Source organism: Stenella coeruleoalba (assembly GCF_951394435.1).
Source record: "Stenella coeruleoalba genome assembly, chromosome: 8".
Lineage (NCBI taxonomy): Eukaryota > Metazoa > Chordata > Mammalia > Artiodactyla > Delphinidae > Stenella > Stenella coeruleoalba.
Genome location: NC_137154.1, coordinates 63,010,466 through 63,030,826, shown reverse-complemented (window position 1 = coordinate 63,030,826; position 20,361 = coordinate 63,010,466). Strand labels below are relative to the sequence as shown.

General features: G+C 35.6%; 1 protein-coding gene across 8 annotated transcripts in view; it reads right to left on the bottom strand.

Annotated features, from left to right (window-relative positions):
• HIKESHI (heat shock protein nuclear import factor hikeshi) overlaps positions 1 to 20,361 on the bottom strand; it is a 46,734-nt gene that overhangs the window by 4,641 nt on the left and 21,732 nt on the right. For 4 of the 8 annotated variants that reach the window (XR_013829595.1, XR_013829596.1, XR_013829598.1 and 1 more), the window contains 3 exons: positions 15,483 to 15,601; positions 14,370 to 14,551; positions 11,974 to 12,472 (listed from right to left, as the gene is read on the bottom strand). Coding sequence is in view for 1 of the 8 variants with exons in the window: in XM_079930722.1 (XP_079786848.1) it covers positions 14,497 to 14,551; positions 15,483 to 15,601 (174 nt within the window). In the remaining 7 variants the exon portion in view is untranslated. Of the gene's footprint in view, positions 1 to 4,430; positions 4,605 to 11,973; positions 12,473 to 14,001; positions 14,552 to 15,482; positions 15,602 to 20,361 lie in introns of those variants that run through there. The other 4 variants (XR_013829594.1, XR_013829593.1, XR_013829597.1 and 1 more) reach the window with 4 other exon arrangements.

The window sequence follows — 20,361 nt, the reverse complement described above, 5'->3', positions numbered from 1 at the left end:
TTTCTTGTTGGAAACAATGTAAGTTAGAAGACAATGGAAGTTAAAGCAATGTCTTTAAAATGCTAAAACCAAAATCTGTCAACCTAAAATATTTTACCCATCAAAAATAACTTTCAAAATTAAGTAACCATAAAGACTTTTTTCAGAGATAGATAAGTTAAAAGAATCCTCACTAGAAAACCTGCACCACAAGAAATATTAAAGGAAGTCCTTCAAATAGACGGAAAATAATACCAGATAGAAACCTGAATTTGTACAAAGGAATGAAGAGCACAGAAATGGTAACTACATGGGTAAACATAAAGACTTTTTTCTTATTATTTAAATCTCTTTAAAAGGCAATCAGCTGGAGAGAATTCTGGGAAGATGGTGGAGTAGGAAGCACCAGAAATCTGTCTCCTCACTTAGACAATGCAGAATCTATCTCAGAATCTATCTCTGTTTTGGAAATCTGGAGTCTATTAAGTGCTTGCATCTACCAGGTGAAGGTTTGGAGGGTAAAATGCAGTTAATTTTGGTCAATTTCAGCTCTTAGCACAGTAGCTGCTATCTATACCCCACCCCCATCCCATAGAAGGCACCTGTGTTCCTGCAGCACTCAGGGTGGGCAAAAAGGAACCTGTCCTCCAAAAATCAGTGCTCTGTTCTCTGACCACTGATTGCTGCTTCTGATCACAAAGGTGATGACAAAGAGGCAACCAATCATTGTTACACCTCCTCCACCCCACTGTTACAAGCCCCTCTCCCTCCAGGTGAAGTGACTTCCACGAGATTTAAGGGCCAGCACCCTGTTCCCCTGCTTCATTTTTCACTTCTTCCCCTTTTGGGAGCCATGCATTAAAGACTAGGACATTCAAAGGCAACTGCATATATGGGGGAAATCAGTAAGTCACTACACATGCTCAGGGAAAAGCAAACACTCAGAAAAGACCATAGAAAATCTTAAGTTTTCTCTTCAGACTGATTCTTGGCACAGAAACAGCCTACAAGAAAAAAAACAAAAACAATTCACAAAAAGAAAAAACAGCAAACTCTGATAAAAGAGGAGAATCTGATTTCCAGAGTTACCACTTTATTAGATTCAGTATCCAATTTCCAACAACAACAAAATCACAAGGCATACAAAGACACAGGAAAGTATGGCCCATTGAAAGGGAAAAATAAATCAACAGAAACTGTCCCTGAAAAGATGTTATGGCAGATATACTAGACAAAGACTTTAAATTAACTGTCTTAAAGATGCCCAAAGAACTAAATAAAGACATAGAGGAAGTCTAGAAAACAGTGTATGAACAAAATGGAAATATCAATAAAGAGATAGAAAAGCTATAAAGAAACCAAAAAAATTCTGGAGCTGAAAAGTAAAATAACTAAAATGAAAAATTCACTATGGTGATTCAAAGGTAGATTTAAACAGGCAGAAGAAAGAATCGGTGAAGTTGAAGATAGGACAATGGAAATTATTGAGTCTGAGTAACAGAAAGAAAATAAGATTGAAGAAAAGTAAACAGAACCTAACAGACTTGTGGGACATCTTCAAGCAGATCATCATATGCATTTTGGAAGTCCCAGGAGGAGAAGAGAGAGAGAAAGGGGCAGAGAGAATATTTAAAGAAATAATGGCTGAGAACGTCCCAAATTTGATGAAAGACATGAATATAAGCATCCAAGAAACTCAACAAACTCCAAGTTGGATGAACTGGAAGAGACCCACGCTGAGACACAATGTAATCAAACTTTTGAAAAACAAAGACAAAGATAGAATCTTGAAAGCAACAAGAGAGAAGTGACACATCACATACAGGGGATTCTCAATAAAATTAAGAGTTTTCAACAGAAACTTTGGAGGCCAAAAGGCAGTGGGTCAGTATATTCAAACTGCTAAAAGAAAGAAAAAACAAACAAAAAAACAATCAACCAAGAATCCTTTAACTGACAAAATAGTCCTTCAAAAGTGAGGGAGAGGAAATTCCCCAGTGGTCTAGTGGTTAGGACTCGTGCTTTCACTGTCAAGGGCCTGGGTTCAATCACTGGTTGTAGAACTGAGATCCCACAAGCTGTGCAGTGCAGGAAAAAAAAAAAATGAGGGTGAAATCAAGATATTCCCAGATAAACAAAAGCTGAGGAAGTTTATTACCTTTAGGCCTGCCCTGCAAGAAATGCTAAAATGCATCTTGCAAATTGAAATGAAAGGACATTTGAAGTAACTCAAAGCCATATGAAGAAATAAAGATCTCAGTAAAGGTAAATACATGGGTAATTATACAACATAGTACTATTGTAACAACAGTTTGAGATTTCACTTTTAGTTTTCTACATAATTTAACAGACTGATACTTCTTTTAGAAAGGAAATTGACTGTCTATAGCAAAAATTATAACAATGTATTTCAGGATTTATAAAATATATGAAAGTAAAATGTATGTCAACAATAGCACAAAGGCTGGAAGGGGGAAATGGAATTATACACTTGTAAGGTTTTTATACTATACATGAAGTGGTATGTTATCATTTGAAGATAGATTGTGACAGGTTAAATATGTATACTATAAATCCTGTACTTAACCACTAAAATAATACAACAAAGGATTATCACAAGTAAGGCCCCTAAAATGGAATTTAAAAACAAGTTAATCCAAAAGAAGGCAGAAGAAGAGAACAAAGGAAACAAAAACCAGGTAAGACAAATAGAAAACAGCAGGATGGTAGATTTAAACCCAACCATATCGATAATCATGTTAAACATAATCTAAGTCATCTAAACACCCCTAATAAAAAGGCAGAGATTGTCAGGTTAGTTAAAAAAGCAAGACCCCACTATAGGTTGCTTACCAGAAACACATTTGGAATATAAACAAATAGGAACAAACTAAACGGTTGGCAAAAAGTATACCACTCTAACATTAATCAACAGAAAACTGGAGTGGTTATATTAACATCAGACAAGTTAGATTCCAGAGCAAAGGATGTTACCAGAGATAAACAGTGTCATTTCATAATGATAAAGGGGTCAATTTATGAACAAGACATAAAAATCCTAATTTTTATATCCTAATTATCCTATTACTTTTATGCTCTTAATAACAGACCTTCAAAATACATGAAGCAAAACCTAAGTTGAGAATTACTAGTTTTTTATTTTCTTAATATAAAGACATATCTATAGCTTATTATTTTTATATAAACTTTTAATTCATCACTTAAGATATAACATTTATCTTGAAAAAGGAAATGACCCATGACTAAAATCTGATGCGTTGACCCAAAACAAATTACTTCCAGATTTTTAAAAAGCTTTTCCACAAGAAAAAATAGCAGACCCATATGGCTTTAATGGTGAATTCTTCCAAATATTTAAGGGCAAAATAATACCAAATTTACAAAAACTCTTCCAAAGAATAGAAAAAGAGAGAATACTTTTGATCTCACTTTTTTAAGACCAGTAAAACATTAATATCAAACCTAAAAAGGACATTACAAAAAAGAAAAATTACAGGCCAGTGTCTCCTTTGAATGTAGATGTAAAAATCCTAACAAAATATTAATAAATAGGATTCCAGGGATATAAAAAAATACATAATGCATCATAACCAAGAGGGGTTTATTCCAGGAATAAAAGGACAGTTTAACATTTTAAAATTCCATCAGTGTAGGGCTTCCCTGGTGGCGCAGTGGTTGAGAGTCTGCCTGCCGACGCAGGGGACGTGGGTTCATGCCCTGGTCCGGGAAGATCCCACATGCCGCGGAGCGGCTGGGCCCGTGAGCCATGGCGGCTGAGCCTGCGCGTCCGGAGCCTGTGCTCCGCAACAGGAGAGGCCACAACAGTGAGAGGTCCACATACCGCAAAAAAAAAAAAAAAAAAGTAAAAAAAATTAAAAAAGAAAATTCCATCTGTGTAATTCATAACAGTAACAGAATTTTAAAAATAGGGGGAAAGCACAATCATTTCAATAGATGAAGAAAGCACATTTGATAAAACTAAACATGCATTCACGATTTCAGGGGGAAAAAAATCCTCAAAAAGTAGAAATGCAAGGAAAAATCTTTTATTTTAAAAAGGTTATCTAGTAATAAAACACTACAGCTAAATCATTCTCAGTGGTGCAATGGTCAAAGCTTTCTCCCCAACAAAATGAGTACGTCCACTACCACAGCTTTTATTCACTATTGTGCTAGAGGCCCTAGACAGTGCTATAAGACTAGAAAGAAATAAAAGGTACACTACTGGAAACAAAAAGTACAATTTCCATTTACATATTACATGATTGTAAAAAAAGAAAAACTGAAAATATATCAACTGTTAAAATCAATAGTAAATTTAGCAACAAGCTCTCTAGATATAAGATTAACATATTAAAAAAAACATATTTCTATATACTAGCAAGAAACTATCAGAAAATGAAAGTTTTAAAAATACCACTTCGGGCTTTCCTGGTGGTGCAGTGGTTGAGAGTCCGCCTGCCAATGCAGGGGACTCAGGTTCGTGTCCCAGTCCGGGAAGATCACACATGCTGCAGAGCGGCTGGGCCCGTGAGCCATGGCCGCTGAGCCTGCGCGTCCGGAGCCTGTGCTCCGCAATGGGAGAGGCCACAACAGTGAGAGGCCTGCATACCGCAAAAAAAAAAACAAAAAAACACTTATAGTAGAATGAAAAAAATCAAATATCTAGAAACAAGTTTAAGAAAAGTCCCATAAAGCTAATATTGAAAACTACAAAATATTGCAAGTTTGTACTATAGAAAGAAATTAAAAATGACCTAAATAAATGGAGAGCTACATCATGTTTATGAATCAAAAGGCTGAATATTGATTTCAGTTTCCCCCAATTTGATGTGTGGATTCAATGTAAATGCAATCAAAAGCCCAGCATGAATAGTTGGTGCATATTGACAGGCTGAGTCTTAAATTTATATGGAAATACAAAGAACCTAAAATAGCCAAGATAATCTTAAAGATGAATAAAATTGGAGAATTTATACTATCAGAGTTTCAAAACTTATTATAAAGCCACAGTAATTAAGACAGTGGGGTATTAGTGCAAGGATAGACAAATAGACCACTGTAACAAAACAGAGTTCAGAAATACACCTATACCTATAGAGTCACTTGGTTTATGACAAAAGTATCACTGCAATTCAGCAGGGAAATGACAGTCTTCTTCATTAAAAGGTGTTTCAACAATTTCATATTCATATAGGAAAAGCAATAAACCCTACCTCACATCAAACCCCAAAATTAATTCAAGGTAGATCATAGATTTAAACATGAAAGCTAAAAAAATAAAGCTCTAGAAGAAAATGCAGGAGAGCAACTTGACAATTTTGGGGTAGGTAAAGATTTCTTAAACATGACAAAAAAAGCACAAACCTTTAAAAACAAAATTGATAAATTTGACTTCATTAAAATTGAGAGCTTCTATCATCACAACACATCAGCAGAAGGTTGAATAGGCAAATCACAAACTGAGAGAATATATTTGTAATACATATATCTGCTACATCTGATGAAGGATTATATCCATATTTATATAAAGAACTCTACAGATCAATAAGAAAGCTTTTAAATTTGGCAAAATACTTGAACATGACCTTCTTAAAAAAGGAAGCTAAACATACATCTACCTTATGATGCAGCAGTTTCACTCCTAAGTATATCCTCCCCAAAATAACAAATTGAGTGCAAATGTCTGTAAAAACTTGTATAAGAATGTTTATAGGGGCTTCCCTGGTGGCGCAGTGGTTGAGAATCTGCCTGCTAATGCAGGGGACACGGGTTCGAGCACTGGTCTGGGAGGATCCCACATGCCGTGGAGCAACTGGGCCCGTGAGCCACAACTACTAAGCCTGCACATCCGGAGACTGTGCTCCGCAACAGGAGAGGCCACAACAGTGTGAGAGGCCCGCGTACTGCAAAAAAAAAAAAAAGTAGCAAAGAGATTCTTGAAGAGACTCTTTCAAGGACAGCCTAAACCTTTCCCATTCAAAATATGGTTAATGGAGAAGCAGGAGCAATGGCAGTACCACCTGGAACCTTGCTGGAAGTGCAGACCCACCCCAGACCTACTGAATCAGAATCTACACTTACAAGCTCCCCAAATGATTAGTTGGTACAGTAGAGTTTGAGAAACACTGGCCTAAACTGCCTAGTAGATGCAGAAGTAGACTAGTGAACGAATTTAAGAACTATTTGGAGGGAGATGTGATTGTACTTAGCATAATCATTGAATGGATAAGGTGGGAAGGAAGGAGAAATCAATAGTGATATTTAAGCTGTGGGCAACTAGCTTGATAGAAATTAATGCCATTTCCGTTTTTTTTTTTTTTTTTTTTGGCTGCACCACCCGGCTTGTGGGATCTTAGTTCCCTGACCAGGGATTGAACCCAGGCCCTCCGCGGTGAAATCACGGAGTCCTAACCACTGGACCACCAGGGAATTCCTTAATGTCATTTCTTAAGATAAGGGATATGGGAAGAGGCAGAGAAGGAGATGAGTTCTGTTTTGTATATATTGATTTTGAAGTTCTTATAGGACATGAGGCTCTTCAGGAGTTCAGAAAATAGATCTGGAATCATCAAAATGTGTTGGAATAGATTAGATCACTCTAGAACTGTACTTTCCAATACGGTAGCCTCTAGCACATTGAGCACATGAAATGGGATTAGTGTGACTGAGGAACTAAATTTTTAAATTTTGGTTTTAATGAATTTAAATTTAAAAGTTAAAGCAGAGTAAAATGTTTTCCCATAAATACAACTTCATTGTTTTGGTAATACTACATTTCACTTTAGCCTTTGAAAATTTGGAATCGAAACTGAGATGAGCTGTAAATACAAAATACACACCAGATTTTGAAGTTAGTACAAAAAAAGTGAACTATTTCATTAATTTTTAAATTGATTACATGTTGAAATGGTAATTTTTTGCATATATTGGATTAAAAATATATTATTAAAATTAACTGCACTTATTTTTTAATGTGGCTGCTAGAAAGTTTTAAATTATATACATGGCTCACATTATATTTATATTGGAAAGCACTGCTTTAGAAGTATACAGTGTGAAACATAGAGGGACTAGGATAGAATTCCATGGGTTTCCAAGGGATGCCATAAGTAGACAGTCAAAACAAAGCTCAATCATTTTAAGAAGGATATGATTAAACATGTAATGCTAAGTAAAATTAGGATGGAAGTGTCCAAAGAGGCCAATAATGACTTTGTGGATTAATTTAAGTGGGCGGACTAAAGTCAGATTGCAAGAGGTTGAGGAGTCACTGAGCTGTAAGGAAGTAGAGATAGCAACTCCACTGAAAAATCTGTCTACGAAGAAGAGTGGACCAAGAAAGGGTACAGATGTGTCATAGAGGGCTTTTTGTTTGAGAGGAGAGACTTGAATCTGTTTAAATGTTGTTGGAAAGGTGCCAAGAGAGGGATAAGCTATACAAGAGAAAGGGAATACTGATAAAGGGAGATCCCTGAGAAATTAACTCAGTATGGCCTTTAGAACAGAGATGAGCCTTGGATAGGTGGAACAAATACCTCATCCACAGTGACAGGCGGAAGAATGGAGAAGAGGATAGGTATAGACGTTGGGCTGCAGGAAGTGGAAAGCATTCCCGTCTGACAGTGTCTACTTTCTCAGAAAGTGACCAACTGCCAGCTGATGAGAGGGATATAGTGTGCAGGAATTTTATAAAAAGAGAACAAGGGGATTTTTTAAACTGTTGTGGGACGTTTGGTCTCTTTTTAGGGATGAAGAAAGCTGGATAAACAGATGCTGCCAAACTTACAATGCGCAAAGAACAAGTTCACAACTTTCTTGAATCCATCCAAGTGTTGAGGTTGTAGGGCAACCAACCAAGAAAACAGGTGTGACAGTGGCTTACATAGACAAGGCATAGGTGTACAAAGAAAAGAACAGTTCAGCTAGGGTGACTGGCAAAAAGGGTGAAGTCTCCGCTACTGAAAAAAGGAGAGTCTCCACCCTGGTGCAGGCTTTTTCCTCACGAATCCCACTGAATGCTCACATAAAAGATTTTGAGAGTACTGGAAAAGTCCTCATTGTGCAAAACTCAGGGACAGAAACAAGAGTCTTTGCTGGAGGTAGAAAATACTTTGCTGGGACTCTTCCTCCTACCTGCCTAGGGAAAAAAAAGCCTTAATCTGTGGCAGACAAAAGCTGTCACTCTTAGGGAACTGGTAAAAACTCACTGTGGCTGAGAGAATAAAAATCTGTTCCCACGGGCAGAGGCAGAAATATGTGTTGGGCTCAGAACTATGTTGGCAGAGGCAGGAGCACTAAGACCACATCCCCAAGACCCAGGAACGTGATGACTGCTTAAGACTGAGGCTTCATTAAAACAGAGAACATCTCCACCCCTCAACCCCCAATCCCTACTGCCAGTTAACTAGCATCAAGCAATAAGCAACTTGCAAGAGAGACCCTCTCTAAGGTGCAACACAAAGGGAAAATCTGAAGGTGAGGGTGGAGAAACATTAAAAAGAAAACCTCTGCAAACTACCCCCACCTAAAACACAAGGTATAGCTAGGGAAATTTTAAGCCTGTGGTGCAGTGACAGTAATCTCAAAGCCTCAAACCCAGGCCAACTACTAACCCTGGAATAAAGGCCTAGCACAAAAACTATTTACCTCAGACTCTAGACCTAAAGAAGATGTCTGGCTTTCAATAATAAAATGACAAAGAATGGGAAAAGGCAAGAAAAAAACCAACATATTCCTAAGAGACAAAGCAATCATCAGAACTAGACTCAGATATGACATATATATGTTGGAACTGATAGAGGATTTTTTTTTTTTTGACTGTGTTGGGTCTTCGTTGCTGCGCACGGGCTTTTCTCTAGTTGCAGCGAGTGGGGGCTACTCTTCGTTGCGGTGCGTGGGCTTCTCATTGCAGTGGCTTCTCTTGTTGCGGAGCAGAGACTCTAGGCACGCGGGCTTAAGTAGTTGTGGCGTACAGGCTCAGTGGTTGTGGCTCGCGGGCTCTAGAGAGCAGGCTCAGTTGTGGTGGTGCACGGGCTTAGTTGCTCCGTGGCATGTGGGATCTTCCCAGACCAGGGCTCGAACCCATGTCTCCTGCATTGTCAGGCAGATTCTTAACCACTGAGCCACCAAGGAAGCCCATGATAGAGGATTTTAAATAACCATGATTAATATGTTAAAGGCACTAATGGAAAAGATGGACAACATGTAAGATCAGATAGGTAATTTCAGCAGAGATGGAAACTATAAGAAAAAAAATCAAATGAAAATACTAGAAATTTTAAAACTCAGTAAGAGAGATGAAGAATGTTTTCACCAACTTATCAGTAGACTTGACACAACCAAAGAAAAATTTAGTGAACTTGAATATAGGTCTGTTGAGAATAATCAAACTGAAACACAAAGAGGGAAAAATGTGAAGAAGAAAAAAAATAAAATAAAAGAGCTGTGGCACAATATCAGTGGTCAAGCATACATGTAATTAGAATTAAAGAAAGATAAGACAGAAAGAATGAAACAGAAAAAAACTGGAAGAAAATAACCACCAAGAATTTTCCAAAATTAATGACAGACGTCAAATCACAGATCCAAGCAGCTCAGAAAACACCAAGTAAGATTAGAAAACAAAAACCACTTAAGGCAAATCATTTTCAAACTGCTGAAAATAAAACACAAAGGGAAAATCTTAAAGGCACCCAGAGGGGAAAAACAACAGTTGTGGTGAATGAGATGGGAGAGTTTATCAAAAAACATAAGATTGCTGAGCAGCACTGACAACCAAGGTGAAGTTAGAGATTGTGGTTATAGGATTTTTTTAATGCAATACTCAATGGCCTTTTACCAAAAAAAAGTACATGTGGTTGAACTTATTCAGAACTCAGGTTTTTCTGGTCCAGGTGATAGAAAAGGAATGGGACAAGGGGACTGCATACCAGTCTGGAATATATGCTAAAAAATCAGTGGAAGTAAAAAATGCCTGAGAACATCTAACTCTACAGGCTACAGACAAACTAACTCTACAGGCTACAGGCTAACTCTACAGGCTACAGACAAAACATAGGAATAAACCTAACTAACCTAACTAACTAACCTAACTAACTAAACCTAACTAACTAACCTAACTAACCCAACTAACTAACTAAACCTAACTAACTAACCTAACTAACTCTACAGGTACAGGCTAACTCTACAGGCTACAGACAAAACATAGGAATAAACCTTTACAGACTGACAGAAAAAATCTTTTCTTAGATATGACACCAAAAGCATTAGTGACAAAAGAAAAAAGATAAATTAGACTACACCAAAATTAAAAACTTTATGCTGCGACTATTACTCTCATCAAGAAAATGAAGACAAGTCACAGAATGGGAAAAATATTTGCAAAATCATATATCTGACAAGGGACTTGTATCCAGAATATATAATGAACTGTTAGAACCCAACAATAAAAAGACAAATAACCAAACAATGGGCAAAGGATTTGAATAGACATTTTTCCAAAGAACATAAACAGATGGCCAATAAGCACACACAAAGATACTCAATATCCTTATTAGACAACTGCAAATCAAAACTAGGAGATTACCACTTTACACCCACTGGAATGGCTACAATCAAAAGAAAAAAACTAGTGTTGACAAGGATGTGGAGCTATTGAAACCCTCATACACCACGCATGGGAAAGTAAAAGCTTTGAAAAATAGTTTAGCAATTCTTCAAAAAGTTAAACATAGTTACCATGTAACCCAGTAATTCCACTTTTAGGTATATTACCCAAGAGAGATGAAAGCATATACCCACATAAGAACTGATACATGAATATTCATATGGGCATGACTCATAATAGCCAAAAACTGGAAATAACCCAAATGCCCACCAATTGATATATGGATAAAATGTGGTATAATCATACAATGTAATATTATCAGCAATAAGAAGGAATGAAGCTCTGATACATGCTATAACATGGATGAATCCTGAAAAATTATGCTAAGTAAAGGAAGGGAGTCACTAAAGACCACTATACTACAGTGGTCTTAGATAGTAGATCACTATACTATAGTGGCCTTATAGTAGACCACTATACCACTATACTATATGATTCCATTTATATAAAATACTCAGAAAAGACAAATCTATGGAGACAGAAAGTAGATTCATAGTTGCTTAGAGCTGATGGGGGTTCTGGAGGCTGGGGATTAAATACTAATGGGTATGGAGTTTCTTTTGAGGGGATGAAAATGTTCTAAAATTAGATCATGATGGTTGCACAATCCTGTGACTATACTAAAAAACACTGAATTGTACACTTTGAGTGAATTTGATGTTATGTGAATTATATCTTAATAAGATTTGTAAGCAGGCAAATGCTGAAAGCAGGTATATCTAGAAAAGTTATGGAAATAGAAGATGTGGAAATAAAAAATTATTTAATCATTCTAATAAATCCATAAATCTAAAATCTAAAAATGAAAATGGCTTACAACTATTGACCTAAGACAGCTATCCTCTCTTCAACAAAATTACTGGCTGTCAGTTTTCAATTAATTCTTCATGTATTGCATTTTGACAATACAAGAACCAAAACGTAATAAGGTAGAACCTATTAGACATGTACTTGAAATCTAGAATCAGCATTTACAAGATGGATGTGTTCCCGGTTCATACATGACAACTCAAGTATAGTTAGTTAAATTCAGAAGACAATGCCCTTATCAGGTACAAATATCATGAAACTATGAAAATATGAAACACATGTTTGAGCTTGCTATTTTCTCATTATTTAACACTCTAATAAAGTCCCTTACTGTCCTTTTTTTTGTTCAGTAAATTATTCAAAAAGTGACTCAGAAGCATTTTTACAAGTGGATCCATTGGGCACAGATGGTAAATGGTGTTACTATTTTTCCCAGTATACTAAATACAGATATCAGCTAAGACTATTTCTTGTCTTTGGATATTTTTCACTCATGTTCATATCTTGTCTCCTCTGACCACTATGATTTTGCCTTTCCCATATTGAGGCATAATAAAACTGTTAAGATGTCTTTTTTGCCTAAACTCTCTTGAGTTTCCTTCACTTCATGGAAAAAATGATAATAGGAAAAATTAAGTTTGGCATTCTCCAAATTTTAATAAATTCAAAACTATTCTAAAAGCCCTTTTTAAAAATCAAACTTAAAAGAAAAAGAGATTGACAAATCCAGAGTTCAGCCTTCCTAGGTTAAACTGTGTGCAAGTAAAATTTGTTAATAAAATGCTTCAATGTGCCTTTGTCCCTTCAAGCTGCTATAACGAAATACCACAGACTCACATAATCAACCGAAATTTGTTTCTTACAGTTCTGGAGGCTGGAAGCCCAAGATCATGGTGTCAGCATGGTCAGCTGAGGGCCCTCTTCCAGGTCACAGAGGTCTCCATATATCCTCACATGGCAGAAGGGACAGACCTTTAGGAGAAAATTGGTCTCCTAGGAGTTTAAAAGAATAGATATTAAATCTTTTACGGTGAAATCTGACTCTGAACCTGCTAAATTCCACTGCAGAAGATTTAATAGTTGTTCCTTTAAACTCCTGAGACAAATTTCCTCCCAAAGGCTCCTTCTGATATTTGAGCTTTCCTCATACCATTAGCCCCAGTCTTCATTATTGTAAAAACTGGAACTTTACTCCAGGTCAAAATACTTCTGCTATAATCATTATAGCACTGTCAGCAGAACCAACATCACCAAGGGAGGAACAAATGCTGGAGTTATTCTCACTGTACTGGTGGTTATTTTCTCCAAGATTTTCCAGACGTCTATGAAGGAACTAAGCTCCACTGAGAATGTGCCCACAAGGAAACAATTATTGGCTTACTCCTGTTGTGATAAAATATAGATAAAAATCTATATTCCTGATATTATCTGTAACTCACCAGGAATTACAACATCAATACCAGGCTTTTGCCCACCTCCTACACCCAAACCTATCTTGGGTGTATAGGATAATTAAGAGGCTTTCTGATATTTAAAGCCCTTTTCTCTCCAGTGTAGCATGTATCCTTTAGAAGGGTAACAAGAGACTTCCAAAATGAAGTAGGTATTGGCTGCTCGGGAGAGCTCTCAGAAGTGATAACTGAACCTCTTTATGCATACTGTGCAAGGCTACTACTCCAGCAGCAAGAATACAATTAGAAAAGTGGTCCAAATTTTGCCTCATCCTCTGCTGTGAAAGCCCAACAAACCAGTTTAAATATACTACCCAGGGGACTTCCCTGGTGGTGCAGTGGTTAAAAATCCGCCTGCCAATGCAGGGGACATGGGTTCGAGCCCTGGTCCGGGAAGATCTCGCATGCCACGGAGCAACTAAGCCCGTGCGCCACAACTACTGAGCCTGTGCTCTAGAGCCCACAAGCCACAACTACTGAAGCCTGCACATCTAGAGCCCGTGCTCTACAACAAGAGAAGCCACCACAATGAGAAGCCCGTGCACCGCAACTAGAGAAAGTCCGTGCGCGGCAACAAAGACCCAACGCAGCCATAATTAATTAATTAAAAAAAAAAAACACTACCCAGGACTGTCATGAACAATCACACTGTCTTTATATCCTCTTGGCAAGCCAAGGGACACTTTGTTTTTAGTTAATACTTCCTGTTGTATCTCTATAAAGATCATTGGACAGGTGAGATCCTGGTGGTTTCTGGTCAATGGGCATCACCAGTAAAAGTCAAAGGGCTCCCTTTGAATGAGACACAAAGGCTTTACCTTCATACAAAGAAGTAATGAATCCTATAGTCTATACACAAATGTGTAACATTACCAATATTAAACAAAACCTGATCAGTATTATGGCAATTTTGTTAATAAAAAACGTATGAATTTGCAGATATAAAAAGTGACAACAAATCTGTTAACTGAAAAAACTTTTTTTTTTTTTTTTTGACCGCACCATGCAGCCTGTGGGATCTTAGTTCCCCAACCAGGGATAGAGCCCAGGCTACGGCAGTGAAAGTGCCTAGCCCTAACCACTGGCCTGCCAGGGAATTCCTCTGAAAAAACTTTTAATCTAAAGAAATACTAACTGAAAATAATTTCTCCATATGTAAAAATGTATATTTGATATGTTTTTCCAAAAGTCCCCAAATTCTGAGTTGACTTTAAGTTAACTATTCCAGCAAACCACTGTAAATATAAATGAAAGATTATAAATGCAATGCATTTGGCACAATATTGTGACTATGCTTTATTTTTAAGTAAAAACTGAATCATAGCCAAAACAAAATGTTTTGCCTCTGAATATTTCCAGCTTAAGGGAAAAAAGTCATTAATGATGAACATATTCTCATATTTCAATGTTTTTAATTTTTTATAAAGATTTTAATTAACCTTCATAGTCACTAAGCAGTTTTTAAACTTAGGTTTCATGATCCTTTTGACTTCATGCTTTCAAATAGAATGATTATCTTCAAAACATGACAAATTTCAGAATCCATTAAAAATTATTTTATTCAAATTATGTTTTCCAAAAGAGAGGGTTCTGTGCTAGTCGTCTTTGAAAGTTTTCATACCTACAAAAGAAAAACATATTTATAAGAAATTTAATTAGAATCTTTCATAATGTGACAAATGACTCATCAAAAAGCAAATAACTTTACATGTCATTTCTAAAATGCTAAGATTAAAAACTTAGAAAGTTAAAAGTTAATCTGGGAGTTTAATTATTAATTTATAAAAGACAGCAAGCATAGTGATTTAACTGGCTGTATCAGAAAGCACAAATCATAATAAATTTTATTAATTTTTTTATCTTTTGCAAATCTGAGAGCTAGAAGGGACCTAAGAAAAAATGAAATCTAATTCCTTCTCCCTCATTTCATAGATGAGAATAATTTGCTCAAGGTCACATAGCTACATTATTACAAAGCTCAAACCTAATACATTCTAGTACAATCCATGCTATACCATGCTACCACTTCTCAGCAAACTCTCCTTATGTATCTCCCCAACACTGGGATATTCAAAGTGAAAAGAAATATCTATAAAACAGAAACATAGAAAAGCTGAAGAAATAGATTCATGTACAGGGTGCAGTATAAACCACTCTGATGTTTCATACATGTTTATTTTAGATCAAGACTTTCTACTTATGAAAAAAAAGTTCATTGATATTTCAAGCCTCATATACAGTACTTACAATTCAAAATATAAAAAAATGTACAGACCTTAATTGTGGTCCCTAAAACATAAGCAATTTTATTTTCCTGTCTTTATAAAGCCAAAATGGCTACTATATAACAAAATATTATTTGGGGTAAAAATTATTCCTAATGTGAACTCTAAAATACATATTTAATTGCATGCAAATGTTAATGTATTCTGATGTCCACAATAAAAGAATATGTTTAAATGTCAAAGAAGAAGTACATTCACAAGCAAAAAACACACATTTTTTGTAGGTTACTAGAAGCCTTAATATGAGAGCTACAAAATGCCCCATACCATTTCAGAACCACATTTGCCGGAATGAACATTTCAGATGGACTTGGTGTCATCTGGGCCTGAGAGACAGCAAATGATGAAGCAAAATTGTAGAAGTTGTCTAACATCTTTTGTGTGAACTAAAAGTTAATAATAAATAGATTAATGGATTATACTAAATACTCCATTTAGACCTTAATATTTTTAATTAAAAATGTTGTCATATTAACTTGGTTTAAGGACTGTGAGTTCTGAGACAATCTAATGCTGAACATTAAGGCAAGTCATAAAATGACATTATGCCACAAAATCATAACAATCTGCCTTTAGTACTTTCTTTATATCTCAAATAATTTCTATGATTATCAAATATTTTAAAGTTTATAACATATTCATTTTGGGAAAAAAAAAAGAAAAAATGTTTTTTCATTCAAAATATCTTCTTTTATCTCCACCTTTGGAGATGCCCCTCTCCTCAAATACCACCCTCATCAAATCAACCTATTTTCTCATATAAAATAGTAACCATATCCAAGAAGTCTTTTTCTTACCAGAAAGATAAAAACTTAAGTATAAAAAAGGAACAACTGGTTACTCACCATCAATTACAAAGAAGAGAAAGGTAACACTATTTCATTTCTATTTCCTGGTCTGTTCATTCTCACTGCCCCTCAAATGAGCAAATCCACTAACATCCTCCAAGACTCCTTTGTCGAAGCAAGAAGTAAACTGATTCACATTTCTTGAGAATCAAATGGGTTTAAGCACTAAACCCCAAAATTAATGAACTACTAACAATAATACTACCTTTTATTCACTCAAAAATAATCTTCCCAACATCACTTTTTCCAAAACATAAAACTAGCCATGAAGGTTCTTGCTGTCTCTTTTCTACATGGAAGAAACATCTTATTAGGGTTTTGGTTTATTTAATAATATCGAGGTAGTTTAGTCCAAGAGACTCTACTGTCAGGGTACTTGAACCAATATCAGAGTTGAACCAATAAGATCACTAACTAAAAGATCAGTACCAGGAGAAAAAACATCAACAGCAACCCTCCATACAAGCAAGAAAAATTTTTAAATGTAACTTTAAGAAGATCCAATTCATGACAGAAACAAAGTCTGTAAGATACCTAGGGGAAATGCTAAGACAAGCTAATAGTAAGACTTTTGTGGAAAATATTTTAAGACTGTCTTGAGAGATAAGAAAGAAAACAAATGAAAGGACTTATATACCATGTCGAGTGGAAAGATACAATATGTTCACGGATGGGAATACTTAATGTGATAAAGGCACATTAAACCTATATATCCAATGTAATTTTCAACTAAATTCCAACAAGATTTTTCATGGCACTTGACAAGCTGATACTAAAATTATTATGAAAAATACCTAAGCCTATTTTGATGACTAGGAGGAGGGACTTGGCCTTCCAGATATTAAGATTTTTCCTGGCAAAGGGACAGGCAAATAAACTAACTGGAATAAAAGAGAGAGCCCAGGAACAAACCTAAGCATATGTGACACATGATATATAACAAAGATGCTATTATTCAGAATAAAAAAAAATGTGGACTAACTATTCATTTAATGGGACTAGAACAACTAGTTTTCCATAGGGGGGAAAATGAGTTTAGATCCCTTCCCATACCACATACAAACACAATTCAAAAAGTAAAACATTAAAAGCCTTAAGAACTATAAGAGAACATAACATCTTTACATATAGGCATAGGAAAGAATTTCTCAAATACAAAAAACCCACAAATCATAAAGGAAACAACTGATAAAATTTGTCTACAGAAAAATATGTCTGTATGCAAAAGACACCATAAACAATACTAAAAGACATGGTAGGAGAAAAAATTTACAACATATACAACAAAGGATTATTATCCAGAACACATAAAGGCCTTTTCCCAAAAAGCTAAAATTAAAAAGTGCCAAAAATAATACAACAGAAAATTGGGGAAAATTATATAAACAGTCAATTCCTATAAAAGAAAATACAAATGCAGGCCAAAAATCTGAAACGATGCTCAACTTCACCAACAGTCCAAAAAAAACCCCCAAAACAATAGTAATTTTCTAATTTCACCTATCAAGTTTGGCAAAAATTTAAGGTCTGACAAATATTACTAAGAATGTATAAAAACATCTACCATTGGAAAGGAAAAACAAACTGCGGCTCATTCGTACATATGACATATGACAATTAAAACAAACTAAATCGATTCCATGTACCAACACAGATAAATCTTTAAAAATAATGCTGAGTGAACAACAGTAAGTTGTAGAAGTTTGTGCAGTATGATACAAACATTTATATCCATTTTAAAAACATATGAAAGGGTAAATAACAAGAAGTAAAAATAGAAGAACCAGAAAAAAAGGGATTCAACACAGAAGAGAAATAAAAGGAATTTCTGGAGTAATGGTGAAAGAAAACAATACCTTAACAACAGCTATGCAACAGACCCAGAGAATAATCAGTCCACAGTGGAACAAAAAAGAGAGTTCCAAGAGAAATGTTTCCAAGACAAATTTTAAATTGCTATATTTAAATATATTGAATGGGAATTTACAATTGGCAGAGTTTGGGCATAAATTATTAGAAATGGAAATACAGAAATCCATGCAAAGGAAAAAAATGAGAAATTTATTAACCAGGATAAATGAAAAGTTATACAAAACAAGAAATATAATCATAGCACTACACATGGCTCAGTTTTGAAAAACATTTACCAGGTCATAATACTGAAAACTTTGAATACTAACTTAATGAAAATCTATATTGGAAAGGTGGGGAGAAAAGATATCTGTGTATTTTGGAGAACAGCGGATTAAGAGAGCTAAATCATGTTATGTATCGGTAAGTCAATGGAAAATACCTATAATAAATAAATTAATAAAGAAAGATTAATCAAGTTTCTTCTGACACATGGAAATAAATACAAGAAGAAGGAGGGAAAAAAAATGAGGGGGAGGTTGAAAGTGACTGCTGCTGAGAGGCAGAATAAAGCAGAATATAAAAGGTATAATAGAGGACAGCTGTTTTACATGTAAAACTATTTGACTTTCTAAACCATGTACTACTGATAAAAACTAAAGTGAAGTAAGAATAACTAAGAGCATAAATTAGAAACACGTTTAAAAACACATATACAAATAGTACTATACATGTTTTGTGAACAAATATGGAAGATTTTTTTACGTACTGAAATACAGATAGGAAAGATATATAAAGTTAGAAGAGTAGCTACCTGGAGAGGAAAGGGAAGAAGAGAAGCAGAGAGCAGTGGGCTGTATCTGTAACACTTTATATAATTTTTTAATTAGTAGCAAATATAGCAAAATGTAACAGTTAAATCTAGGTGGAAGACACATGGAAGTCTTCAAATATACCCCACTATAAAGAGAGCTCTGTAAGGATGGGTATTATTTTATTTTGTCTACCTATTTTTATCTGTTTGTTCTTAAAAAATGCCTCGCACACAATAGGTATACAATAAATATTTGTGGAATGCACTTTTCTATATATTAAAATATTTCATAATAAAACATTTAATAAAATACATATGCATCATTAAAAAGCTCAAATAACTTATAATTATGGAGTAAAAAGTCTTCTTGCCCCTCCCCAGGGATAACATCACTTTGTCATGTATTTTCCAGACATTTTTCAAATACAATCTATATGGGACACTATAAGTATTGTTTTACAACTTGCTTTTTTCAGTATAGTTTATTTTTTTAATTACTGACAAAATTTTTAACACCCAGATTCTGCCATTCTTTAATTTGGCCCATTCTCAAGAGATCATATGACAAGTCGGCGCTTAAATTCATGGCCACAATCCTCAAAAATGTGCTTCCTAGCAAGCCCAGAAGGTTTGCCCTAGTCCATTCACCCTCCTCCTCTCCTAGAGGACTTGTTTAATAATCCTTTCGGTTTAGATTTCCAATACTTCTTTTCCCCTCAATCTTAGCTGATGACCTTGCTTCCTATTTCACTGAGCAAAGAGAAGGAATCGAGAGAGAACTTGCACAACTTCTCATCAGCACATTTACCAACCTCCTGTGTCTGTCTGTGCCCATATATCCATTACTATAAACACTGTCCATTATCCTATCGAAAACCTCCCAGTACGGTCTTATTTCCTACTCGAGGACACCACTTTCACAAGCCTCCCCACTCGCCTGCATCATCAATTTTTCTCTCACTAATGCTTCATTCCTGTCAAACATGATATAATATCACCGATTAAAAACAGAAAGAAAAAAAATTCCTTGTCCCCATAGCCCCCTCAAGCAACCAGACCATTCACCTGCTGTCCTTTATGACAACACTCGTCAAGAGTCATCTATATTCACTGTTTCCATTTCCTCCTCTCCAATTCACTCAACCTTGCTGCAAACACCCTTTCCACCTCTATGAACTCTTGTCAAAATCTTTAATAACTTTTACCTTGCTGAATCCAATGGTAAATTCTTAGCCTTCATCTTACTTGACCCATCAGCAGTGAATACTACTGATCACTTCTTCCTTCTTAAAATCCAGTCTTCGCTTGGCTTCCAAAACAGCACTTTTTGGGTCTCCTCCTACTTCAGGCTGCTCCTTTCATTTCTCCTTATCTCTTTAAGCGTCTCAACTTTGAAATGGCCCCAAGCTCTGTCACTGGCCAATTTTTCTATTTACAGTTACTTCTCAGTGATCACATCCCCTTCTCAACTTTAAATACCACCTCTACACTGATGACTCCCAAATTTTTACTTCTCTTGAACTCTAAGCTTGTCTTCTCCAGCTGGATATCTAACAGGCATCCCAAACATAGTACAATCAAAATTCAACTCCTGATTCCACTCCCAGCCCATACTTGTTCTTTTCACAATATT